This window comes from Anguilla anguilla, chromosome 12 (genome assembly GCF_013347855.1).
Source record: "Anguilla anguilla isolate fAngAng1 chromosome 12, fAngAng1.pri, whole genome shotgun sequence".
In the NCBI taxonomy this organism is placed as follows: Eukaryota; Metazoa; Chordata; class Actinopteri; order Anguilliformes; family Anguillidae; genus Anguilla; species Anguilla anguilla.
This window is the reverse complement of record NC_049212.1, coordinates 24,073,373-24,100,476: the sequence shown is the minus strand read 5'-3', so window position 1 is coordinate 24,100,476 and position 27,104 is coordinate 24,073,373. Positions and strand designations below refer to the sequence as shown.

At 42.4% G+C, this 27,104-nt stretch overlaps 2 protein-coding genes across 3 annotated transcripts; one reads left to right on the top strand and one right to left on the bottom strand.

The window, feature by feature from the left end:
- Positions 1–2,809: 2,809 nt before the first annotated feature.
- On the top strand, positions 2,810–18,512 carry ngef (neuronal guanine nucleotide exchange factor). Of its 2 annotated transcripts, XM_035386634.1 has the most exons (16): positions 2,810–2,960; positions 3,410–3,658; positions 6,621–6,741; positions 7,292–7,597; positions 8,628–8,719; positions 9,674–9,915; positions 10,631–10,791; positions 11,253–11,405; positions 13,233–13,362; positions 13,601–13,675; positions 13,979–14,068; positions 14,354–14,517; positions 14,647–14,805; positions 15,770–15,849; positions 16,798–16,902; positions 17,318–18,512. In XM_035386634.1, the coding sequence occupies exons 2-16, from the start codon at positions 3,448–3,450 to the stop codon at positions 17,545–17,547; spliced, it is 2,319 nt and encodes a 772-aa protein (XP_035242525.1). In that variant the 5' UTR covers positions 2,810–2,960; positions 3,410–3,447; the 3' UTR covers positions 17,548–18,512. The 2 variants fall into 2 exon arrangements, with proteins under 2 accessions (XP_035242525.1, XP_035242523.1); XM_035386632.1 differs by lacking the exon at positions 2,810–2,960 and having other exon boundaries at positions 3,014–3,658.
- Positions 18,513–19,767: 1,255 nt separating this feature from the next.
- On the bottom strand, positions 19,768–27,103 carry snorc (secondary ossification center associated regulator of chondrocyte maturation). Its single transcript, XM_035386639.1, has 3 exons — positions 25,300–27,103; positions 21,577–21,747; positions 19,768–21,383 (listed from the first exon to the last, which is right to left on the bottom strand). The coding sequence occupies exons 1-3, from the start codon at positions 25,370–25,372 to the stop codon at positions 21,274–21,276; spliced, it is 354 nt and encodes a 117-aa protein (XP_035242530.1). The 5' UTR covers positions 25,373–27,103; the 3' UTR covers positions 19,768–21,273.
- Between the last annotated feature and the right edge of the window lies 1 nt (position 27,104).

Below are 27,104 nucleotides of genomic sequence, written 5' to 3'. Positions count from 1 at the left end.
GTTGGGCCGCCAGATGGCGGCACTTCTGTTTTGTGTCCTGCTCGTTCCGCTGTTAATTGTATTATTGCTTTCAATTATTTTATTATCGTTTCTGATTGTGTCTCGTTGTTCCCACCCTGTCCTAGTTTGATTGAAAATTGTGCCCTCCTGTGTCTTGTTAGTTTTCAGTCTATTTAAGTTATTTGTCCCCTTGACTCGGGTGCTGGTTCTTTGTGTTTGTTTCCGACTTGTGTTTGTTTTTGACCGTATGTACCTGCCTGTGTTTTTGACCTGTTTGTGCTTCTGCTGTTTGTTTTCTGTACTTGTGAAGATCTGTTTTTTTTTTTTTTTTGTATTTTAGTTTTCATTATATGCCCCTCGTGGCTCTTTGTTCTGTTTTTTGTTAGTGAAGTCTTATTTGTATCAACATTTTTGAGTTTTGTGTTTTTCCCTACTCTGCGCCTGGGTCCTAACCCCCGTACCTTGACAGTGAACATAGTAAACATCAGTGTACATTCGTTGCAGCATGTAAGACTTCTGGGTCCTCATTTATATAAATAGATTACATTTCAATCCAATAGATTATCTTGAGACATTTCCTAAATTGTGTTTAGGTTTGTTTTATAAAGTAACACGGACCGTAAAGTGCTAGGCGTTTTACGCACCTGTGATATACCTCGCATAAAAAACGTGATCAGGCTTTAACATTATCACTTGAATGCGACCAATAATACACATTTCCCTCTAAATACATTTGCATTTAAACATCTCTGGAACTTTTCATGCCTGAACTTGATTATCAATTAAATGTTATTAAAACGCGAACACCGCCAACTTTGGTGATTCGGGTGCAGCTCTCAAACAGGCACTATCTCCACATAGCCAGCAGGCAATTAACTTACGTCTCGTATAAACTTCACATTGAGACATGATCATATTCACGTCAAAGTGAGATTTTAATAACTTCTTGGTCATGGTTTTCCGCAGCAGTATCATTTAAAGATACAACTTAATCGTTAAACCATTCATAAACGAGGCCGCTGGGCCTCAGACTAGTCCTCTTTCGAACTAACAATAAGGGGAAGAGGTTCTACACACCCAAATATAGGTGCGGAGCTACAATCAGCAGTCAGTCACTGGCTTGTTTTATCCAGTCCGAGTAATATAATCTGCAAAGTACAAAACAATGATTGTTTTTTTTTTTTTAAATCGGTGAACACGTCATAGCTCCTCCCACATTGAGTTTTGATACCTCACTCTTACCACTTTCAAACAAGGCTTAGTGACTCTCTCTTGTGGAGTACTACGAAATGTCAACGATGCCCAGAAACATTTTCAAATGAAGGATGTGTCAGTAATTCTGATTACCAGAAGTTTTTTGAGAGATAATTTTGTTATCTAGGCCAATAATGAAAAACACTTATATGATGGGTATTTTTTGCATGTATTAAAAATGTATCAAATAATAAATAAAAAATCAACATTGTTTTTGACAGTTGGATGAATACATGTTTGCCATGTGTATGTGTGTGTGTGCATGTGTGTATTTTTCTTAACTTAAGGCAGTCTACACAGCTAGTGCTACAATAATTAGTATCACTGAGAAGGTTGTATTTTCAGACGTGTTAATTTTTAACTTCTGTAAAAGGCACAGGGACAGTCGCAGTCTTATCAGCCATAGTTTAGAATTTGTGCTGCCCCAGCCACTACAGTGTTTTATGGCTTGATCTTGATCTGGCAAGACACAATTGATAAGAGACAGTTTGCTTCTTCCATGGCTCAGTTTGAGGACTGCGCTTGTGACCTGTGATCAGAACATTTTAGAAGGCCTCTTAACGTGATTCCATCCAGGATCTGCAACTGTAAATTGATGCGACACACATTGCATACCACAGATGTCTACGAATGTGTCTAATGAAAGCTCATCGAAATGAGGAAATCGCATTCCACACTGCAACCCATCCCTCTTTGTCACAGTGTTCGGGAAATGCTGGAGGACTGCTCTCCACCACATGCATAAGCAGTGAAACTGACCCGCCCAATATACTGTTTGCTATGGGCGGGCGCTGGTTCACCAAAGCTTCCGATAACACACAATGTAAACCACTCAGATCTGGTTATCCATCTGAGGGCATTCAGCCATGTTAAAGCACAGGCACAGACCGGGGAACCCGCTTAGGTGCTTCATATTGTATTGCATTTCAAAGTGGGGCATCAAATGTCAGACAGCATGCTTAAAATCTCAGACAGCAGGAGTTATATGTACTTCATAGCATTTGACCCTAAAATCCTCAACTGTCACAACTTATATTAGCAGCTGGTAACAATACTCGTCCCAAAAAGCTGACACATTTCTAGGTCAGTGAATTCACTTTTAGGCATAAGATCATTTAAGTTTTTCATTTAGAGCAATTTGTGCCAGAACAAACCTTTCCTTGAATTTGTGCTGCCCCAGCTGTTAGTGTACTGTAGTATTGCATTAAATCTGGGGCGTTTCATGTGGCACATCTGATGTCTGGACTGGCGATCTTAAGGCAGTGGGAGCAAAATCAACACCGAACCAGGAAGTGTGTGTTCACACTGACATCTACCTTCCCTCAGGACTTTGTACAATTGTTTTGGCCCTACACACCCTCCCCCCCCGGATTAGAAGCTGTTGTTTTTAGCGCACGCACTGCTCACAGGCGTGCAGGTAGGGGAGGCGTACAGGCGGACTGGTTCCTTTCACCTCGTTTGAGTAATAAGGAAAAGCGTCTGCAGAAAGTGAACTTTGCTCGTCAGCTGATGGGAGATAAGAGCCTGGCTAGGAGCTGAGTGGTTGGAGGGCCTGTCACATGTGCTGAGTCGCGACTCGGGGGGGTAAATGCTTGCGCCCGTGTGAGTCCGTGTGAGGCAGTCTCTCACTGCTGACCCCCGCGGACCTGCAGGGGAGGGAGAAACTCTCAACAGTAATTGCCATGGTGAAGAATTTGCTGGCAGAGGTTAGTGGCTTTTCTTGTTCTTATAGGAGAGGGTAGGGCGCTCGCAACTGGAGGCAGGCAAGCTTGTCTGGCTCGTGCGGTGGAATGTCCTGACGTGGAAATCGGCACGGGGTGGTGCATTGGGAGGGAGCAGAACGTCAAAAGCGCTAATTGCTGCGCACTAGCGAGAGGCTGGCTTTCACTGGCTTTCTGACTTTCAGCGTTGCTAACAACACTCCCACTCTCCCAACCAACTGGGGTGTGTGTGTGTGTGTGAGAGAGAGAAAGCAGGGAAGGGAGGGGAGGGGAGAGACGCTGGTACAGGTGCAGGTACACAGTGTGGCAGGAGCCCGCGCAGATGAAGGGGACTTTTGGAGCGCCGGGCCTGCGGATTTGTCAGCTGACAGGAAAGGATGTTCTGGGCAGATACAGCCGTGTGTGACACTGTGGATTTTCTCTTTTCCCTGAAGCCAAGGCCTGTTTATAAGAGGGCGCTGAGAGGATTGTCATGGCATTCACTGCCCTCTTCAAGGGCTTGTTGGGGCAGAGGACCCAGGATAACCAACCCACAATAGTACCGTCTGACCAGGACGATGACGATATGGATGATGACCACGATGTCAGGAGAAACACTCCCATTCGGAGGAACTCCAGGTTCTACAGATCTATGAGGAGGACGAGACAGGAGCAGCTGTCCTCTAATGATCAGCCCAACCAAAGTGAGAATTTTTCTGTCTCCTCTCTGTGTTTACATACTGTCTCTGACAGTGAGATCGGGAGAATCTCAGTATTACATCCTGTGTATTCAGGGTTACATGTATCAGCACAAGTATCTTGTATTCACAATGTTGTCTTGATTATCTCTTGCAAATACTTATATCTTGCAATGTGAACACTTGGCATAATAGAAAAGCCCTATCTCCTCTCAGGGCCCTACTCAACATAAGTCATGTGCGTACTGAGTCTCATTATATCACAAGGCAATCTATATCTGCCTATACTGAAAAGTCTATGATACTTTGTCAACCACAGAAGATGCAGTCACCCCACAGAGCAAGAGAAGAACCTTTATATTATTTTTCCCAGTCGCACAAATCAATGCTGTGGCCCCAGCAGTCTGAAACCAGAGGAACCGGTTCCTTTGTTTAATTGCTGCCACTCGGAGAGTCGGCTGTCCTGGCTGCTCTCTCTGCACTGAGTCACCAGGCCCATGTCCCTGCATAGCAGGGAAACCGCACTGTCATTGTACTGACAAGCAGAAGAGCCTCTGAGATTTCTTATGCCAACATATGCACTCTGTCTGTGGTCAAAGATTCTAGGAACCAGACCATGGATCTGGAATTAAGAGATTTTGAGAAATTGTTAAAATTATTCCAATCATCCACACTGAAACATTTCGAGTCAACTTAGAAATTAATTATCACCCCAATATATATATATTTTTTGGGGGGTGAGGGTTACTGAAAGGAATCTTGATAGATAGATGTAAGACACAAACCAGGCCGCTGGCACAAACACTACACGATGCCATTTAGCTGCCACAACCATCCCTGGGCCACACTATTCAAATTATTATTTGTTTTGGGGCCACAGCAACATTCCTGTTTCCTGTTTTGCTACCAAAACCCCAGGACCAGCTGTAAACCTGGCTGTTAAAGCTTCAATAGAACCTAACTACAATTGTTAGCATTAGCAGGTGCTCTCAAGTTTCAGCTTGTGTATGCTGCCATTGTTAAGTGCATGATAAAAGCGCAAAGGCTCTGGCAAACCAAAGACACATAGGATTTCAAGCTAGATTCAGCCCCACAAATGCTTCTAGGGGAATCACACAGGTTCTTGACGTGGAAGTACACTTTATTTCACCCATGCCTCCACAGGGGAATTTAATATTGGCCAATGGCCGGTTCTAGAAAGGAATGGGGGGTGGGGGGTAGCTACTAAGTGCATCTGGGACTGACCATCTACAAGTCTTCCAGGGGAAAAAGTATCTTTTGTAGATCTTCTCAAACATGATTAATCTTTGATATATCTTCCTATACACAATGGATTCTATAAAATGTATGAAAAGATGATGAACCTTATGAAGTACATAAATGATCCTTTGAACATAATCAACACATCTGAATGACACTTTAAAAGATCTCACTGCTCATTATGGATCCTGAAAGGATCTTGTTCAATAAAATGCACCATTTAAAAATATTCCAGAACACAATTTACATAAGAGTTTCTAGCACAAAAGAACAAAATCAGCTTTATTCTCCCATTGAAAATGAAAAATTGCCTTTAAAGTGTTTAATTGAAAAGCTTATATTTCAGATAACTGTAGAATTTCTTTCTGTGAAGTTAGTCCCCTTGCTTCTGGATACATGAGATTGTATTGCTACCACACAAGCAGTTTCTGTAATTTCCATTCAGTGTGCAGTGGACATTTCGATTCAGGTAGTAAATGTGGTTCTTTTGTCCCAGAGTTATTACGTAATGGAGATTAGTGCAATGTACACAGGCAATGTATTCATCCCCCTACTTCCAGCAGTCATTCGGTGCAAAGTCTGTCTTGACGCTATTTTTACTGGAATCCTTAGCATACCAAACAAATCTGAGGCGAAACCATTGTCGATGAAAACGGTTTTGCCCTCTCCACACTGGGAGGAAATATGAACACTAAATGTTACTTCCACAACTTTATTTTCTCGCATAATAATGCACAAGCGCTGGAACGAGAGAGCTTTTTAGTTGCATTGTCTTGGGACCTTCAAAAGAGAAGCACCAGACTTGGGCAAGCAAAACAATAAAAAGGGTGTAATTGGTGTTTTACCAGGATTTTTAAAGGATTAAATTCTGGCTTGCCGATCTCTCAGTCAAACGGCAATACCTCACTGATAGTATGATATTTTGTTAATTGGGTGCACATTATCATCTAAGTGCTGGTGCTGTGTAGTTTCTTTAGTTGTTTTTACATTCGTGTTCAGCACCAGCCAAGAACACAGAAGAACTGAGTCAGACACCTTTCAAAACTGATCCCACACATTTACTTTTTGTCATTAATCATGGTAATTGATGGTGATGTTGACACTATTGCTTCTATTGCTTTAATGAAAATGTATTCAGGAGTAAACACTATTTAGACCAGTCTTGCTCCAAATAAGAATGTTTTGACCTAAGTGGAGATACCAAGAAAGGCATTTTTTTCGAAGGGAACAGGTTGCAGTGTGTGTGTCTGTGTGTGTATGTGCACGCACACGTGCATGAGTGTGTGTGCTGGTCAATGAGAGAGGGAGAAAAAAGAGAGAGACAGTCAGAGAGAGAGAGAGAGAGAGAGAGAATGCTGTGATGATCAATCTTTAAGGCCTCAGCCTTCTACCTGGACCCCACCCTACCCTAGGGCAAAGTGGAGAATTATGCCAGACTGAAATTAGATTCAGAGGAGTGGCGCAGACCAGCCTGTTAAACAAATCATGGGACTAAGAAATAAAACAGGCAGACAAAAAACAGTCACATGTCCTGCAGGTACAAGCCAAGGGATATAAAGGGTTTCAATACAGCTCAGGAAGCCCCCCAGCAACACATTTTCTGTAGCTACCATTTCCTCGTCATTGTTATGGTGCAGTGACAGTGACAGGTTCGATATAGGTCAGCTCTAGAGCAGTCTCTCACCTCTGTACTCCATTCTCCACACAGGCCCATCACCCAGGCGATTCCGTGATGCGACTGTCAACAAAAGAACAGGACCCTCCCCAGCCCCCAGCGTTCCTGCACATCCTGTGAACAACAGAACAGCCATGCCCCCACGTACATACGAGTGAGTTATGCCAAAAATGCCCACACATACACACACACACGCACACACACACAGACACACACACACACGCACAGACACACGCGTGCATATACATAAACACACACACATGCACATGCATGCGTACACCCACATACAAATACACACACAGACATACTCACACATCATACACACACAAATACACACACCTACACATGCATATCAACACCAGACTGAGCAAGACAAGATCTAGAGTACACTTTGATCCTCAGAGGGCCCTCCCCCCTCAAATTCCCGGAAGTGGATGACCAGTTAGGGCATTCATAAACATCTGAAATGATATTATCACAACAACATGATATTTTACATTTACACATTACAAAGATTCCTCTCAACCTGAAATTGTGATGGAGGACAATCCAAATCTAACTCAAACTCAGTTTCGGCTGCACTGTTTAGCATGCAGCACTTCTAACATACCAGCGGCAGCTCGTGTTTTTATCTTTTTAGAGAAATCACCCATCTTGTTTGTTGTTTATTCTTGATTTATATTTAGTCAAACCTTACCCTTCAGATCTCGGACTGCGTTGCCAAGCAACGGGGAGTCCAAGAGCCTGCACGCACCGCAGAACGGGGCGACGTCCCCCTCAGCGTCAAAACTTAAGGGGGGGTCGGGGGGGCTGGGCTTATCTCCCAGCGATGGGCAGCACGGACCGCTGTCTCAGGGTGAACATTCCTCCAGGACGCTGCGGTGCAGTACAGACATGGATAGCCTCACAGAGAACGTCTCCTCCTGGTCTGTGCTGACACCCAACGCCGGTATGCTCGCAGAGCCCACAGACAGTCGAGCCGTGGCAGACTTAGATGGGATAAACCTGAGGTAAGAGGGAGAGCGATATATCAGAATCTAGCTGTTACTCTACTCAGTTATCAATGCTGAATTAATCTTTTTTGCATGTACATCTCTGTATGTGATGATACCAGGGATCAGACTGAAGTGAAGCTGTGTGTGCAGGATTGACTTAAGAGCAATCGTCCAACAGTGCTACTCTATTCTCGGTCCCTCTTTCTCAGGATCAACAGTTGTGCATAAAATGTTGCAGTTTTCATGTCAGTCTAGGAAATTGAGGATTGCATTTTATTATGAATCATATGAGTGCGTGTTCTGATGATTCTGTACAAACCTTGTTGACTTTAATATCGAGACATATTAGCAGAACTAAAGCACAGACATAAAGCACCACTTTGAGCAACCCATCATTCATAATCTAAAACTGAAAAGATGTGTTTTACACATAACATAATGATGAATTCTTTCATGAAATATTTTGAATATTTTGTGTCTCCTTTAAAGAGGACCTGATGGTTGAGGTTCTGTTCAGTTTGAAAAGGTGACCTGTTGAATTAATTTCTTGTGCGTCAGTGAGGATCAAAGAGTCCTCTGTAATATCAAAAATTCTTTCTGTGCGGATTGAAAGATCAGAAGTCTTGACTTCCTCCCGAGTTAAGGGTTCTCTCGGGAGGAATGACACCATTCGAAATGACTGGATTCTACAAAGGATCTCGTAATTGGCTAAACCCTCTCAGGCTGATTTGACCATGCAAAATCGCATCACATCATTGCTACGTTTTTATTTTATCAAAATAATCAACCCATGTGCAGCACAAACCAAACAATCACGACCTCGGTTGACATTGTTTCCATGACTGCATGAAATCATTTCCACCCCTGTCAAAGCCAATGCCTGTGCCCACTCGAAAAGTCTGGCTGAAAACAAATCCTAGAATCTATATTTTTTCATATTACTTATTGCCTCATCTTCCCTTTTCCCTCCCTGTTTGTTTCTCTGTGTGCTTTCTTCTTTCTCGCTCTTTCCCGCCCCCTCTCTCATGATTTCTTTTCCTGTCAGATTGAACAATAGGGAAAGCTCACAAAAACCAGAAAGAAAGAAAGAGCGAGGAGAACCAATGTCTCACAGCATTAAGATCATCAAGAACATTGGTGAGTCTGCCCAAATCTCAACAACAGTATTTGGCCAATGGGAAAACACAAAGCTGGATGATAACATGTTGTAGAGGTATACACATTGCAGAAATAAAAGAAACTGCACTGACATTATTAGCACAGTGCAATATTCTGCCCTGTGATGTATGAACACAGAGACATGATCACTGTCATGATTAAGAAGGTTATTGTCAAATATAAATCAAATGACATATCTTGATTACACAACAATTTGCTTATCATTATCACAAGGCAAGGCTTGTGAGGTAGGTCCAAGTCTGTGCAATGTATATATTCAGGGATGAACTGAAAGAAAAAAAAAAAAAAAAAAAAACTGAGTGTAGGAGGAACAGGTAATGCAGAGCTTTCTCCTTTGACATTAAGGTAGGCGGTCTGAGCGTTGTGTGTCTGTCGGGGGAAGGCAAATATGGCAACTGCAACCACACATTGGAAAGGCATCACTCTTCCTTATGTAACCGTCATTTCAATACACCCACCACTGGACGCAGATGAGTTGCATTTCAGAATCTCTCAAGGACATTATATAACAGCTTCATGCTGTTCAGAGGAGATGCCTCAACAATGTTATCAGCCAATATTTACTGCCGTCTCTCGGAAATATTCAAGCGCATAGTCCCTCTGAAGTGATTCATTTCTGAAGGCATAAATTCCACTTAAAGCATAAGCTGACATGAAGACATGCAAAGAGATTTTCGCTTTCGAATTGGAAAAGGATTCCACCACATTCAAGTCAAGTCACCAGCATGAGGTTTAGCTTTGAATGTTCTCAATGTGTCAGTGTATTGATACCACTGCAATGAAATGAAAAAAAGATTATTAGAGGGTTTCGTATTAGCTGGGTTACCTACCCCACTGCAGATGAGCTTCATGTTTGTGGACGTGGAGGTAGCAGTGTGAACTGTCTGACCTCAGTTCCATCCCTTTGCTCAGAGTTCCTATATCAGGAGTACAGAGACACATCCAAACAGCAGGAGATCCAGCAGCGGAGGCAACAAGACGGCATGCAGGTGGGGTTTGGGGGTGGGGCTGGAGGAGGGGGGACGGCCCCACCCACCCTGCAGCTCCAGCTGAGAAACAGAGCCCAGTCCCTCAGCCTGTGGCAGAACCTGGAGGTGGTGCGGCAGAGTGGCCTCCTCGACACACTCCCTCTGAGAGAGATCATCATGCAAGAGGTGAGGGGGCGGGACCAGAAGAAGGAGATGGTGTTAAATGGGGAGGGGAGAGGGTGGTGATACTCTGAAAAAATCAGTCTCTAGAAGGAGAGGGGGAAGAGGAAGAGAGTAAGAAAGTACGAATTAAGTAGTGATGATAGAACAGAGTACAAGAATTGTTAATCTGATTCCTGAATGAGTATCCACACTGGAAAAACAAACAAAAAAAAGAAAAAAAAAGGCAAGTGCATTATTCTTATATTTAGACTTAATCATATTTCTATGACATTTTTGCAAAATAAGAAATTAATCAGAGACAGTTTGCTTAATTTAAAGGTTTGCCCATGGGGTAATACAATTTCACTAGACAAGCAAAAAGTAATTTAAAACAAGCTAACATTTTTTGCTTGAGAGAATTTTTTTTTTTTTTAAGTCTCATTGTAAGACTCAAATACTTGTAAACAGACCTTTCTGCAGTGTATCATGCACTCTGGACGGTGTTATGTGGGCAGCGGGACCTATAAAGCAAAGTACTGTAGAAATTTTCTGGATATTAAGGATTTTATGGCTGAGCTGTTGAGTGGATGGCTGCACCAGTGATAGAGAGGATCAGTGGGAAATTATTCATGGAACTCCCATCCCCTGCCCCCTTTTCAAATATAAAATGTAAAACTCAGAAAGGACGCTTGCCTACGACACTTTGAATCGTATAGTTATGTCTCGCCTCTCCCTGAAGGCCATGTTTGAACTGGTGACCTCAGAGGCTTCCTACTACAAGAGTCTGGAGGTGCTGGAGACCCACTTCCTGAAGAACCCCGTATTGGTAAACACCCTGAGCCAATCAGACATGCACTTCCTCTTCTCCAATATTGAGGATGTCATGAAAGCCAGTGAAAGGTGAGTGAAGCTTCTTATAAAGAACATAAAATAATGTTCTGAAACACCTCAAAATCCATTTTTTTAGATAGTCTACAAGAACCACATAGGCCTCACTATCAGAACAAACTATCTACTTCATAATATAGATTGTTACATCTATATCATGTGATTACAATTCACAAACATCTTGTGTTTCCCTCACCTTTTGACAATTATTTTATGAGGGTTAGCTTTCCAGTAGTGCACTTAAAAATGACGAACCCATGACCTGAATCATGCTCGATAATTTAGGTCACTGCTCGAGGGTTAGCTTTCTAGTAGTGCACATAAAAATGATGAACCCATGACCTGAATCATGCTCAATAATTTATGTCACTGCTCAATAATTTACTAACTTACTGATAATTTAACAGGAAGGACGGGGTGTTCCCTAACATTGTCTCTGTGTGATGATGTCACATGTGATGATGTTGTTGTAGGTTTCTTATGGACCTGGAAAACAGAGTGGAGCAGTCCATCCAGATCTCAGACGTCTGTGACATTGTCCACTGCCACGCTCTCAGTCACTTCCATGTCTTTATCACCTACGTCATCAACCAAGCATACCAGGAGAAGAACTACAGGAGAATATTGTAGGTACAATCATGACTGTGGGCCTAACACAGAAACATTCTATTATTTTAATTAATGTGGGCCAGGAAGCATTAATCAATGTACAAAAAGGACCATACAGTTTTAATCAATTTAAACAATTTACAGTCAGTAAAGGCAATGGCATTGAAAAGAGCAAGCAGAGACTTGTCACACTCTAAGTTGGCAACTAATAATATTTTACTAGATTTTTTTAAAAGGGTACATTTGTGTAAGCACCTCAGGACAAGTATGCTGCTTTTCTGGCTAGAGTGCTTGACCTTTAAGTACAGGACATAACTGAGGGCTATAAAAACTACCGCCATTTAAAAAACTGTCATTTTTGACATACTGCCCATGTATTTTTTCTATTTGTCATACTTCTGTTTTTGCTGTGGGAGCTCTCTGTTGATGGAGCAAATGGATGACCATGCTCTCAGTATACTCAATTTGGCCCCTATCTATCCAACATGCCTTTTCATTGGTCACCTCTGAGTCTTTTCCCCTTGCATTCCCTTTTTTGTCCTGGTTCTAGAAGAAATAGTTTGTTGGAAACATGAAAGCCCATTACATTATTTATTTATTTTTGCTCCAACCAGTAATTCTACTTGTGACGCCAGCATGTGAACCATCACACTGAACATGTTTCAAGTGAAAATGATCTGGCTTGCCAAGAAGCTTAATATAGCTCATAGACACTCCCAAGACTACTTACTATTCCGCCTGAACACCTGAAATGCCAACTACTGTATACCAGTGTATGAGTTCAGTGTGCACATAATCAGTCATCAGTAATCAAGACAATGGCAAACATGTAAGAAATATTATTTGGGCTAAAACAGTCCTGTTTGCAATAGAAAATCATACTATGTATGTTCTAGGCATAAGACTATCACACATTGCCTGACAATTGAGATCTGTCATGAACATTAATATTCTCAGAACATACAACTACTCTGTCACTTCAAATATGTATTTTTTCCTATATGCTATGCTTTGAATCAGAAAAGTGACAAACTGAAATGTGTTGAAATGGCTCTATACTGTTTATCTTAGTCATATACTTGTCACAGGGAACAGAATGTTATTGACTACTCGATTTGACAAAAGGCTGAGGACACATAATCAGTCATCACCATCACATACTAGACATTTAAAATGTGTTCTCACGTGCACTTAGAAAAACAAAAAGAGTATCTACCTTCCAATTTCCGCAATACAAATGGTAACTGGAAATTCCCGTCAAGCATCGCTGACAATGTACTGACACAGCTGTGACAATAATAGATGTGCGATTGCATAAAAAGGGTTCTTCAGCGATATAATGTCCTCCTGTATAGATAAATGATACAGGTGTCCTGTATCTCCTAGGTGTCCATAGGGAGGGAAGGCGAGGGAGCTTGGATAGAGGAACATATTAGGATCAATCTGTCACGTCCTTGGCTTCTTTGTTAATATAGCACACTGTTAGCTCAAATGAATGTGAAACCTCTGTGAACAATTATGCTTAAGATTGGAGGCATCCATTTTCTACCCCATGCTTAATGGCCCCTAGGGCCTTGAGCTTCTTAGAAAGTTTTATGGGATCACAGACTTGATTTACATTCCACTTTGAATTTCAACTGAAATTAATCCTTATTTCAAAGCTATATAAGCACAGCTGCATAATTATGACAGAATAACTACTTTTAGAACAATTTTTTCTTCTCTCACTTCTCCTTTTTCTTCATATTTACTTGAAACCAATGACCTCTGCTGGCCATTTGCATGAACTGCCTAAGCAACTCCGTGGATCTCTTTACATCAAGCATGCCTGTGTTTTGCCCCAGACAGGAAAACACATCTTTCCGTGAAACAATGTTCCAGCTGGAGAACCATCCCAGGGTGCGAGGCTTGTCCTTCACTTCCTTCCTCATCCTCCCCTTCCAAAGGATCACCCGACTCAAGCTGCTGGTGCAGGTGCGGGGGGGGGGGGGGGGGGGGGGGGGGGGTGATGGGGGCGCAGGCATAGGAAGCTGGCATCCATAGTAAATATTCCTGCAATACCAAGGGCACAACTGTTGGAATAATACCTACACTAGCACCTGAATACCTCTTACTACAAAACAGTGGATCAGACTGCCCATGGTGTTGTTTCATAGGAAAATGGTAAATGACAGTTCAACCCAGTGACCTGTGATCCCTTCTCGCTCTGCAGAATATTCTGAAGAACGCAGAAGAGAACTCAGAGAGGGAGGCCAATGCTATCAAGGCTCACTTTCAGCTGGAGAAGGTATGGGCAATAGTCTTATAGGGAATCTATGGTGGGCTTTGGGAATACCAAAATGCCTATTTTTAACTGTCAACTAGAGGAAAGGTTTTTGTCTAATAATTGCTCACAATATAAAGCTTTATGCTGTCTGTACAGTAGAGTGTCACTGTCTTTTCATTGTCACAGAATTACAGAGAAATTATGTCCCTGATTTAGAAGATAAGCTTTTCAGTCTGGCATGTTCAGATATATCTATTTGGACAGTCTGAACAGATTGACTTCCCCCACACTCTCACCCACTGCCTGTGCTTGTTTCCCCTTCAGATAGTGAAAGAGTGTAACGAGGGGGTGAGGAAGATGAGTCGTACAGAGGAGCTGATCAGCATCGAGAAGACGCTTGAGTTCAAATCCAAGGTACCTACAGAGGGAGAGAGGGCAGGGAATGAGGTAATGGTATGTGCTTCACAGCAGCACAGAGGGTAGAAACATCCACGGTGTCATATCACATTGGGCCACACAGGTAACAAGGAAATCTTCCATTAGCATGTAACAATTAATATAAAGTATGAGAGGGAAATCATTGTGGCAAGAACTACCTGCTCAGAGGGTTACCTTACTTTATACCGCTGTTGTCAAATCTATGATTCCAGCCCCTTACTCCCCTCGAACCCTAACCGCATCCTCTGACACCCCCCACAGTCAGTGCCTGTGATCTCCCACTCACGCTGGCTGCTGAAGAAGGGTGAACTTCAGCACATGTCTGGGCCCAAGAGCACCAGGACTATACGGAGCCGAAAGCTCTACCAACCTGTCTACCTCTTCCTGTTCAACAACCTGCTGCTGGTCACCAAGAGGAGCTCCAGGTAAGTGCCATGGCCTCTTGAGTCACATCCTGCTGTGCCTGGCGTGGGCATCACAGACCGCTGTCACTGTTCATTTCCTGTAACTTCACTGACTGGTATGTTTGTTCTGTTTCACTGTGCGTGTGTAAGTGGGGAGAAGTTCCAGGTGCTGGACTCATGCGCTCGGTCAATGCTAAGAACAGAGGACCTGGAAGACCATGGTCAGATGCTGGCGAACGTCTTCATCCTGAAGCTGCTGGAAAACCAGGATGATCGGCCGGTGACCTACATGCTCAAGACCTCCAGCATGTGAGTGCAGTGGAACTCTGACCCTGGCTGACTACCAATAAAGTCTGTTTATATTTCAAAACATAATCACACAATACCCAATCATTTTCTCTTGGTTATAGGTCTTCTATTTTTTCACGACTAGAAAATACTGGGCAAATAAAAACAAAAAAGGACATCAGAAGGCAAATGTATCCAGTGCCCATAGTTACAGTTCCATTTCCATGTTGTTTAGCAGATTAACTGAAATAACTCAAAACTCATACACATTTGTTTCATTGTGCTCTTGAATAATGGTTTCAAATCTTCAGCTGACCTTAGCTGAATGCTGGAACAGTCCCTCAGTAATTAGAAAGTAACATTAAATCCGCTTTGCAGTTAAATTGCACTAAGTGATGCATTGTCTGTCCATGAATTTTTCTGGGCAGTGTTACAAGGATGGTGTCACAGCATTGCAATGCCAACTTGTGAATTTCATGAAAGTTGAATTTAAATATCAATCAAGTATGCAAACTTTTCCCTTTCTGTTTGACTTTGAAATCAACTACCCTGCTTAGAAGCTTTACTTGTGAAAATAATATGATTTAGATGAATAATATATTGCAGATAGATGATTTCTAAGTGCTCTGACAGGAGGCTGTGGAGATATCAGTGAATGAAAGAGGTCAAGAATATCCACAGGGCCTAATTATTGTAAAAATGTCTAAAATGAGAGAACATCAAATAATAATTATTATTTTGTGATGCTGCTCAGTGTTAGAGTCTGCAGTATCTCACCCATGATGCAGTGTGATGCGGTGTGATGCTGGCTGTGTGCTGTTGTCTGTGGAGTGAGCACAGCTGGTTGTTGGCAGATGTGTGTGACATGGTTGAAGCCTGGTGTCTGTGGTGTGATTGAGGCTGGATGCTGCCTGCTTTCTGTGGTATAAATGTAGCTGGCCATAGTGGGGTGTCTGAAGTTACGATGCGCTCCTGATTCATGCAGGAGCGACAAACTGCGCTGGATCTGTGCCCTAACGCCAAACCGGCGCACCCGTTTTGCTTCTACCAGTGCCCACCAGCCAGGTGAGACAAATCCCCATCTTCAGCAATGCATTTTCACAGAGCCTGAACTCGTCCTGAGAAGAAAGTACAATCAATAGCTATTCCTAATAACCCTGGACCATTACTTTCTTGAACAACACGGCAACTCAAGGTGTACATTTTTAAAGGGTCTACTAAACCAGTAAATAAGCTAATGTATTGTCAGCTCAGGCACATTGGAAAAAATGCACCTCGGAAGGGTAGAAGTATCCAGACAGTATATAGCCCTCCCCTGGCTGTAGCTGTGGCTGAATTCCTCAGAGGATTAGAGCAGTCCACCTCTGCTCTGGACATGAGGCACCATTTGAGGGAATTAGGAGCAGCTTTCCGCACAGCATCCCACTGTGGGCCGTGTCCCCAGTGCTGCTGCCCGCTGTGCCAGGGAACAATCAATCAAAACAAAGCTTGGCAAGGCTCTCCAAAAACAGTACCACCCTTCACTTGCACCCCACCAATTAATTCACCGCCTACTGTGAAACCATTTCCCCTGCTGCACAAGTAGTGGTGCTCGTACCTTCCCACAATTCCTGTAACATTACCCTGACTGAAGGCTTCTCACAACAAAAATGCATCAGACTCCTACCTGAGGCCAGAAGTTATCTCAATATGACCTTTAAAGAGGACAGGAATGTATATAGAAAGGTTGTGAAAGCATTGCATAATTCAGGCTATATTCCATTTCACTTTCACTTCCAAATCTCTGTGGAGAGCCACTGTAAAACCTGAAGAGCTCAGAGATAGAAATTAAAATTAAGGGCGGTTTTCAGTGCCTTGACTTCAATTTAATAAAAAATTATTTTTCCACCTTTTTACATTGACTGTATTGTTTGAAATGAGCTATATCACAGGACTGTATTTTTTTAAATGAGCTACAGCACAGACAGTAGTGGTACAGATAACTTATCAATAATCATTCTGAATGTGTGTCAGACTGCCCCCAGGTACAATGCGTACAGTCATACTCGTCTCAAGAACCTGATGAACTCTCCATTGAGATGGCAGACATTCTCAATGTGTTGGAGAAGACAGACGATGGTGAGTTACTAATCACAGTTCAGTACGGTCTTAAAGACACCACACTTCACAAAACTTTCACTTTGCACATAGCACCTCAAAAAAACTTTGGCTTCTCTCCAATAACTTATTTTATCCGTCTCCTCGGTCCATGACTGACCCAGAAATCGATCAAAGTCTGCCATATATAGATAATGGATAGACTTTTCCTCGATTCCCCTGTCCTTGTATTCTTTCCTTACATCCTTTGTTGGGTGGAGCTAAGGAAGCAAGGAAAGAAGGATGCAAGGAGGTAAAATAAGTGATTGGAAAGAACCCCATGAAATCATATAACTTGTTACGTAGCTTAGTGAGGTGAATTGCATGCCTGTGTATGTATGCTAATCCTGATGTAAGCCAGCTTCTTCTATTGTGAACCTCCTTTAACCCCCCACAGGCTGGATGATGGGGGAGCGGCTTCACGATGAGGAAAAGGGCTGGTTCCCCTGCCGGGTTGTTGAGGAGATCAAAAATGAGGAGCTGCGAGCCCAGTACCTGCGAGAGTGCCAGAGGATACATCAGGCCCAGGGAGGAGGACCTGGTGCCATCATGGCAGGTTCCAGGGGCAGACGCACTGCCAAAGTCACCAACAGGCCCCAGATGAGCCAGATGGAACAGGACTACTAGAGACTGAAGCTAAAAGTTCCAGGCAGCCTCAATTTCCCTTTGGGAGTAATCACCAACGGGAAAGCAAGGACTGTAGAGAAGGTTGTGACCTTCTGTTGGAAGGAAGAACAATGCAATGAGTTCACTAGTTTTTCCAGATATGCCATGTCAAAGGACTTCCTTTCAGATTGGATGCCAAAATGTGATCACATGGTTGTTCTTGAGGTTCTCATTATATCTGGGAAGAAGACATTCTCTTCAAACTCCAAGGCCCAGAATGCATTGCCCCCAAAATGAACTTTGATCATTCGCACTGATGGTTTACAAAGTTTCATAATGACTATATGCAAGGTCTGATGGAGAAGATCAGTGCACACCAATCGCAGAAGGTGAGATGGAAAGAGCAAGAGAACATGTTTTGAGGAATGTTTCTCTGAAAGAAGAGTTCATGAACATCTTAGCTATTTGGGCACATATATCAAACTGCACTGCAGAATGCTTTCATTCCTATAACGCTTAAATGTGTCAAGTAAATATTGTAAATTACGCCAAAAAATATTTCACAAAAACATCTATTAGTCAATGGAGATGGATTTTTTCATTGTATCCATTAAAGCAAAATGAAAGCAAAAAGAATTTAAGAAATAATGTGGAGTGAAAGAGTATAGAGGAGCCCAGGAGATTTGCACACAAAATTACCATGTATCCCGATGTGAGATCCCCTAACAACACTCAGGGGGAGGATACACTGTACACAACTGTCTATGATAACCCTGTACTGGTCCGATGATGCATTATGGAACATCGGGACACAATGCACCAGAATAGTTGCTGTATTCTGCATGTAGTTTGTGAGTGTAAGCACATGTGAGAATATGTGTATATATACAATCTTGTTGATGCCTGGAAAATAATTACAAATAATCGTTATTTCATTTTGTAAGAAGTAATTTATTGTTAATAAAAAAACAAAAACAAATCTGAAACAGAGAATGGTTGTATTCCTTAAATATAATGCTATAGAAATGTTAGGAATTTTGTGGAGTTTGTTATGACATATAACAAGTGGCTAGTCTGGGTGCCAGATGTTAGTATAGCCAAATAATAGTAGGTCTTGTGTTGTTATTCTTTTACTCATTGAAGGCCAAAGTAAATGGCAATATTGTTGAGAATGTAGCTGGGCATACTTTTGGTGGCCAACCAAAGGAGTTAAACCTCTTATTAAAATATGAAATATGAAGGCTTGCAAAATGCTTCATACAAAAGGGGGAAAAAACAAAGCAACAAGGACCCATTTCCAGACTAGCTCACCAGCAGTATGGGTACTGATCTGAGTGCCAGGTCAGAGCAAATTGCCACAATTAGCCGGGGGGTGGGGGGGTGGGGGATTGAATAATGCAGTAATAGTCCTTACATGAGTACAACACCATACGGCATGTAACTCAGTGGTCCTCTTTCTTTACCAGTAGAGTACAATGAGTTTCTATGACCACAGGTCTCTTTTCAACATCATTGATGTATCCTCATGAAAGGAATATATACCCACAGCCTATCCCATTATAGACTATGTGGGAAACTGGTTGATATAACAGTTGTCACAGACTTTCTTTGGCATCTACTTCAAAATAAAGCTTTCAACTGGACACAGAATTGCATCATAGATTATGGTATGACATTGTAGGCCTCAGCTATTAAAATAATTAAACATTTTGTAAATTCATGCAGATAAGGAAACAAAAACAAAAACATAAACAGCAGTGTTGCAGCTGGGGCAAGTTTCAAACTCCCAGAACACAATTTTGTTAGGGTCCTTAAGGTGAATGTGAGAGAGTTGGATACCCTGGTTATTTTGTCTTGTAGTTTATACATAGCTTACATTAGATACCAGATGTTTGTCAGATACTTTTTGGAATGTTCTGCAAATCTTGGGTTCCTTCTTTGCCCTAAACATTAAACTGGAAAGAAGTCTTATGTCAATTTTGCAAGGCATATCAGGCAGGAGACAGAAATCTACATACAAAAAGACACAACAGCCAATTAGCCCCAAGAAGGTGGGAGATCCCTGCCAACTTGTACGACCTAAGCACCAGTCTTGAAGTCAGACGAAAGCCATATATATATATGGACGGAGTGTAGCACAGTGGGTAAGGAACTGGGCTTGTAACTGAAAGGTTGCAGGTTCGACTCCTGGGTAGGACACTGCCATTGTACCCTTGAGCAAGGTACTTAACCGAAATTGCTTCAGTATATATCCAGCTGTATAAATGGATACAATGTAAAAAATGCCATGTAAAAGTTGTGTAAGTCGCTCTGGATAAGAGCATCTGCTAAATGCCTGTAATGTAATGTAATGTAATGTAATGTAATGGCAAACAGTCGTCCATTTTCTCCCACTATCAAAAACCACTAGGTAACTATGTGGCAATTCAGAGAATGATTTTGTTGTTTTTAAAAGCTTTTTATTTACTTTGCTTCTACATCTCTTTTGCAATATTCTTTCCTACATCACCATTTCCAGAGGTTAGGAGTAATTACCATTTCTCCCACATTGGCTCAATTGGCTTCTTTTTTATTCCTGGGTAATTGTGCATTGTAAAGTGACTGCTTTTAAATGGTTCTACACAAGATTTGCCTGAATTTTGATTGATGTAATCTGAAACATCCACAAATGCCACCCCTTACATTGACCAGTATGCAAGAACAGGAACACCACACTTACTGATCACTTACTTTACAAAACAAATATTTACACAGAAAAAATGCACCTAAACTGTTACAGAAAATCAATTCAATGCCAGCATTTTTCATCAAAAATGACAATAAGTGACAGATTCACTAATGAAAATTACTGTGTGTTCAGTAAAATGGTAGTTTGAATCAACTGAGCCAGGTAGAGCTCTGTATTGCATTCCAATTGCCTCCTTATACAGTAACAGCGGCAACACAACTCCCAAACTCTCCCATGATCACTTCAGACTTTCCTTATTTGAACATACACTAGCAACCTGATACAGCAGGGTGGACATCCAGCTGGCTTACTCTGTCCCTCTGACATTTTTAATAACCAAGATCTTACACGTGAAGACAACTAGGTCCATAAGGTGAATATAAAGCCTTATTCCATCCTTTTTTCTTTTTTTGTCCCCTGATTCAGTTTCATGAGGTAAATTGAATTTTGAGAACCACTCACCTGGAAACACATTCTGTAGTGTCCAGTAGGGGACTATTCACACTACGGTCCACATGTACAAGAGCAAGGACATAGTTGTATGATAAAGCACATCGCCAATCTGGAAGTATGTTTTAAAAAATGAATTAGTAAATACATATTTTGAACCCTTAAGTTAGATACTCAATTTTACTACACTCACAGGATTGCACTATTATTTGGGTACTGGTATGAAACTACTGAGGTGACTTCTTTAAAGGAAATTTGAATTTTAGAGGAGGAATTTGGCTAGGGTATGAGGTTCTAGAATCCACATGGAAGTTATAGATCTCCAGGTTCTACAGAAGGACAAATCATCCAGGTTCTACAGGGCCTAGTCATCTCAAGCCCTAGGAACCAGTCAGGCTTCACATGCAGTAGGCTCTCCTTTTTTAGCAAACATTCTCATTGACCAAAGACTATTAGTGTCCTGGAGAGCTTGCTGTACATCAGACCTCAGGCAGGAAAGAGGAGTCAGTTAATGAGGCCCCTGTGTGGTTTTCCATGAGCTGTGTGAGGGAGGGGGCTGAGGGGCAGCTCTATGCGGTGGTGAACTTCTTGAGTGTGATGACGATAAGGGCAATGAGCACAGAGGCCCCCAGGATCACGGCAATCACAATGGCAGCAATAGCACCAGGACCCAGCACTCCTGCACAGAGCCACAAAGGGAGAGTCACACATAATGATAAACTGATAGCACACAAACCTATCAAAGGCAGATACAGCAAGCTTCATAATATTTGGGAGAAATCTTAGACTAAATACAAGACTGTTACCATTATAACCAAAGTGCAGGGTTGTCAAATATGACAGAATCAAATGTTTCAAAAGCCTCCACTTACCATCCTCCCCATCGATAGGCTCAGAGTGGGTGGTATCTTCATATTCCAAGGTAAAGGCATTTTCTGTGAGGTCATGGAAAGGGTCCTTTGTAGTCAAATCATATGCCCCTCCCCCTGATGATGTCTCCAGGCTCTCGCTTTGTGTAGTTGGAGACAGATCAGCCACAGTTTCTATGGAAACATGATCGTCATGGTAATTTATTTTGGTAGGTATTTTCAGTAACGCTCCACATACCAGCAAACAGCACTCATTTATTAAAATGTAAAGAGTCCAACATTATAAATAAAAAATGGATCATTAATGCTTTTGGGACCACATTTCCAAGGGGAATGACTTTGCTCATATGGTAACCTTTATCTGATCAAGCCTATGATGGTGGGAAATTGAATATTTCAATCAAGATCCATGAAGAAGTGGAGGGTCCAAAGTTTTCCTCCCATCCCCCCTGCCCCAACACTATCCTGCTCGGCTAGTTAGCCAGGATGGCTGGTGAATAGTGGCCTTTGTGAAGAAACATTTTGTACTGATTGCAGGTAACCTCCTCCATGCTCTCGTACCCTCACATCTGCTGCTCACATTCCACACTGTACAACGGGTCTTTTCACACCCACGCGGCAGCCATCGAAACCTGACTCAGGTTTAAGACACCTCCCCCCCACCCCAGCACTTCTCTCACCCTCCCAGACTTCAGATCAGCTATTTCCAAATCCTGCATCAAAATAATGAGCTTTTCTTCTGAACTATAGGGATGCATAATTACTAACGACAGGATTAGTGACAACATTTAGCCGCACAAGAGTTATTTTGGTCGCCAAACTTACATGAAAAGGCCTTACATGATCCCAAGAATAATGCTTGGCCTAATGGCCTAATATTTAGACCCAGTCCAACTCCCGACCTAGAAGTATTTTTATCATACAGTTAACCAATAGGCTGTTTACTCAATGAAGCGCAGGTTTCCTGCCCAGGAACATGCCTCTCATACAGCGCCCTGGGTTCCAGCCAACTCTCCCCATCAATGAGCCCTTCACTTGCGGGGCGGACAACGGTGCTTTGAGAGGCCCGAGATCCCAATAGGGTCCCAGTACGGAGGGGCCAAAATTCTGATGCCACTGAATGTTCAACAAACATGTTTATGAAAAAGCCGTGGAAAAGATTTCCTTGGGAAAAAAAGCGTAGAGAAGTTTTTTTTATTTTATTTTTTAAAAAAGGTAGATGTTGTTTTGCTAAACTAGATGTTTTTCCCTGTTTGTACCCGTTGCTGTGCATTTCCTTCCACGCCTCCTCCTTTCTCTCTAGAGGTTTATTTTATTTACAGAACTGACACTAAAGACACTTGAGAGCCACTCTACTCATAATAAAGACCTGGGTGTTCCAAGAGGAACAATGGCTAATGTAGTCAAGCATTTTCCGCAGGCACGGACTGCTGCGTACATTGCTTAGGTACCAGGGTCAGTCGCAGTGCTCGCATTTCAGCGCCGTGAGTGCAGACTGGTGTCGACGACTCCGAACAGGATTTCACACACCCTGAACGGTGAGGAATCTGCGAGCAAACAGGCCCATGCCAAAGCCAAAATCACTCCATCAGAATGACGACACACCCACCACGAGAACATGCTACGGCTCATGTCCTCACCTCAACTCTCTGACATTCTCAGCCAGTCCCATCTACAGACAAGAGCAGACCGCTTCCTCCGCCATAAGACTTTTTATTTTATTTTACGGTAGAGCTCCATATGGAACCTGCGGTTATTTCAGGAGCCTTGGTAAAAACAGAAAAAAGCCTAGGACCAACTCGTGCTTACTATATGACTGCTCAGGGTCAAATAAATAGGGATGCAGTTGACTTTAAAGGTGTTATACTATTGTATACAGTATAGATCAGAGGTCGACAAAGGGGGCTGTATTGGTTCCTAGTCTTCATGCAAAGTTCTGGCCTTACTTAATTAGCCCAAACCATACGTCATCTGAGATTTTAGCCACATTTCTTATGTGCATTAATGAGTGTCCCTCTATGAAATGTTTTGCTATGATCTTAATCTATGTGTGAACCAGTATTGGTGTACAGAGCCATTTAGCTCGTATAGCCAGGGTAATCGGTGGAAGTAAAAACCTGGAAACACACCAGCACTCAAGGGCCAGAAGGTATGCTGCAAAATATAAAAAATGTGTGATCTGTTACCATGAAATAACATGGGAGGAAAAACTGACCAAGAGGTTGTCAGTTTTTCAACATTACAACCATGCTGTATACATTGGTCTATTCTCAGCTATATTCTTACGTTCTGGTCCTTTTCAGTGTAATTCCACTACCACCCCATTTACTTTTTTATTCCTGCAAAAATAACTTCGGCAAATAATAAAAATCGAGGTTTAAATAGCCAATTACTTTTCCTTAAGGACGACCATTATTTGCACTGTAGGTGGGCACTACAGGAAAAGCAGCTTGAGAGCCAGGAGCCAGGGCAGGATCATGAGGCTGTGTGTCCGTGCGTCATTCTGTCCACAATGCAGTCACTCCATCTGCAGATCATTTTGACTTATTTTAATCGCAGAGTAGGTAATTCAACGGAACTCAACGGAATAACCCTTCCAAGGTGAATAAATGAACAGTAGATACATTTTTCATAAACAAAAATTCAGTATACGTGGTTGACAAGCTTATATGAGGCATGATAAAATTATGGCTCGAGTCAATAAAACTTAACTCTGGAGGTAATATTTACTTCCTTTGAGAAACAGCAAATAAACAGAGTTCCACACAATTTAAGTTACAGTATCACCTATATCAGGACATTGATCCACACTGCTCCTATACCATTTAAAAGTGTTTTCCCCCACTTTCTCCCAACTTTCTTTTAGCTGACAAGCTCCAAACCAATTACATTGATGGCCTAATTTCAGCCACACAACCTAGAGATCGTAGAAACCGCTAAAATCCACACATTCCTTCATTTTCAGATATTCTTGTGAAAACACAAACTGGCCACATTCCGTAATGAGCCACCACAGTCCCTGGCTTTGTCCTAAGCCCTGTGCTTTCCTGCTGTCACTCACTGTGGGTTTACATGAGTGCGAAAGCAGCACGACGCCTTGGGTCTCCCTTTAAACCCCCAACTAAACTGAGGAATTACACTCAAAATATGCACTGCAGTATTGTTTTGACAGAAACACTTGCACAGAACCCATCCACTGGCTTATTTTCCAGACTAGAGGAAAAACAAACCTGATGCCTTTGCAGGAATACAAAAGAAACTTTAGGAACATCCAAAAGAAGAAACGCGATGCATAGGTGAGACGAAGACTTGTGGATGCAGTTTTAGGTGGTGAACCATTAATCACTGTTCAAACACTGGCTGTCAAACTCTGAAAGCACAGTTCACAAGGCTACATGCATTCTGAGGGTTGCCAGATTGACATAGCATTTGTTTAAACAAACGTCAGCGCAGGACCATCTTTCTACGCAAACTGCTCTTGGACAAAAAAGATTACTGGGCTAAGACCACATAAATTACTCAGTCAGTCCCTTTGACATGATCCATTTTTTGTTTCACCACTTGCTTCAGACAACAGAACAATTGTGGGAAAAAATGAATTTATACATTAAAAAACAAAGAAAAAAAAACAGCACACACAGAAATATCCCAAACGTGAGCTCATTGTAAGAGAGAGACCTGGATAAGAGATGCTGGATAAGGCCTGGAGCAGCCCTGAAGACCTACCTGTCCGAGCAGCAGTCAGACACACGCCCAGGAGTGTAACCATGAAGAGGCTGTGGATGCTGCAGTGAGCCATGGTTCCTGTTTCAAGTCTGCAGGGAATCTCTGCTGATTCCAAAGCATGCGTTAAAGAAGGGAAAAGAGAGGGCGAGAGAGAGAGGGAGAGAGCGGGAATGGGAGAGGGAGAGAGAGAGTAAAGGGGAAAAGTGGGTGGGAGGGGAAGGGGGGGCACAGAGGGTAGTGTCTGTACAATACAGACTTTGTCAACACCCCAGAGTACCAACCTGCCTCAAAAAGTCAACTCTGCACAAACACAGGGCTGTATACTTCTGAGGCAGGTCAGCTGAAATAGTCTGACTCCAAGCTCCCTGCCCTCCCATTACCAAAAAAACAGCCCAGGGAGAAGAGTGGGGGTTAACTGTTCACTGCCCTAGGTCAGGACTGGTCACCTCTCCCAGGTTCTGGGAACCAAGCCCCTGTACCAACATTCACTCAACTGTGCCTTTCACCAGTGACTGCAAACTTGCTACATCAGCTCTGTATGCAGGGGTGCAGTATATTATTAGCCCATATGACTGCATATTCCTCCAGCTAACACATACACTGTATAGGATATGTGAACGACACCATCTGGAATGTGGGGTGCAACCTTCCTGAATGACCCTGCCACTGTACCTGAGAAATCAGCTAGGTTTCTGGAGAAACATTATTAGCATTTTAATAACTCATCATGCTCAGATAAAATAAATACACTAAGAATCATTTGTTTCCCAGCAACGTGGAATGAGGCAACGCAGCAATCAGGGCAGTAACTTGAGGCCCATAGGTTTAGTGCTTCCTCTTCGCAGAGTCAGCGTGTGTGTGTTCGTACACCGAAGGAATGGAAAACTTCATATTATTTCACACCTTTTAATATTTTCATAAATGTGCTGCTGGGTGGGTTTCCACGGACTGGCGGCTCAGGGGAACTCCACAGAATAATAAGTAACACACCGTTCCATTTCCTTTCCCACAATTCCTGCTTGCCGTTTCACCGCATGAGAAATGGAATGGATAATAAATCCTGCTGAATGCCCGTAACACGCTCAGCCTGTCTGGGAGCTGAAGAGTACTTTCTGCATCCGCCATTACACTTCCTCGGCACACTGTAAACGGCTTTATTTCAAAATGAGCACCTCCATGTGCTCTCCTACAGACTCATCCAGGGTGACTCACCAAAATCCTCCACCTGCTTCCCCAAATTGAAGCTTACTTAATTTCAGAAAATAATTATCTGCAATATCTGCAGATAACAAAATAATCAACACATCTGCACGAACCCATGACTACAATAGGAGCATATATTCTATACAATGGCATAGAATGACTGTAAAAATGCTTATGGAGAGCATCTCCATAAGTAAACGATACAAAAAAAGTAAGACTCATTCAACCCATCATTTCAATATTTTATAATACAGTTACAGAATTTAAAGTTTATTCTTTAAACAGGCTAGTATTTTACAAGAAACGTGTAACTAATTGGAACTATTGAACATGCCCTTAAAACAGGACATCTTCGATCAGAGTCATAGCTCATGCCCCATGAACAACCTTCAGAAAAAAGGAGAATAAAAAGGGAAGATCAAAAGCCTTAAATAAATTGAACAGAGGTGTTATATTTGTTTTTCCTTATCATTCTTTAAAGAACCGTTCTCCCCCACACCCACAGAATAGCCCAAGTGAGACGGCCACTGCTCATCCCCATTCCCCCTTTGCCAGGTCAGTTTAAGATTCAAGCACCAAGAGAGCGGGGGTGGGGTGGGGGG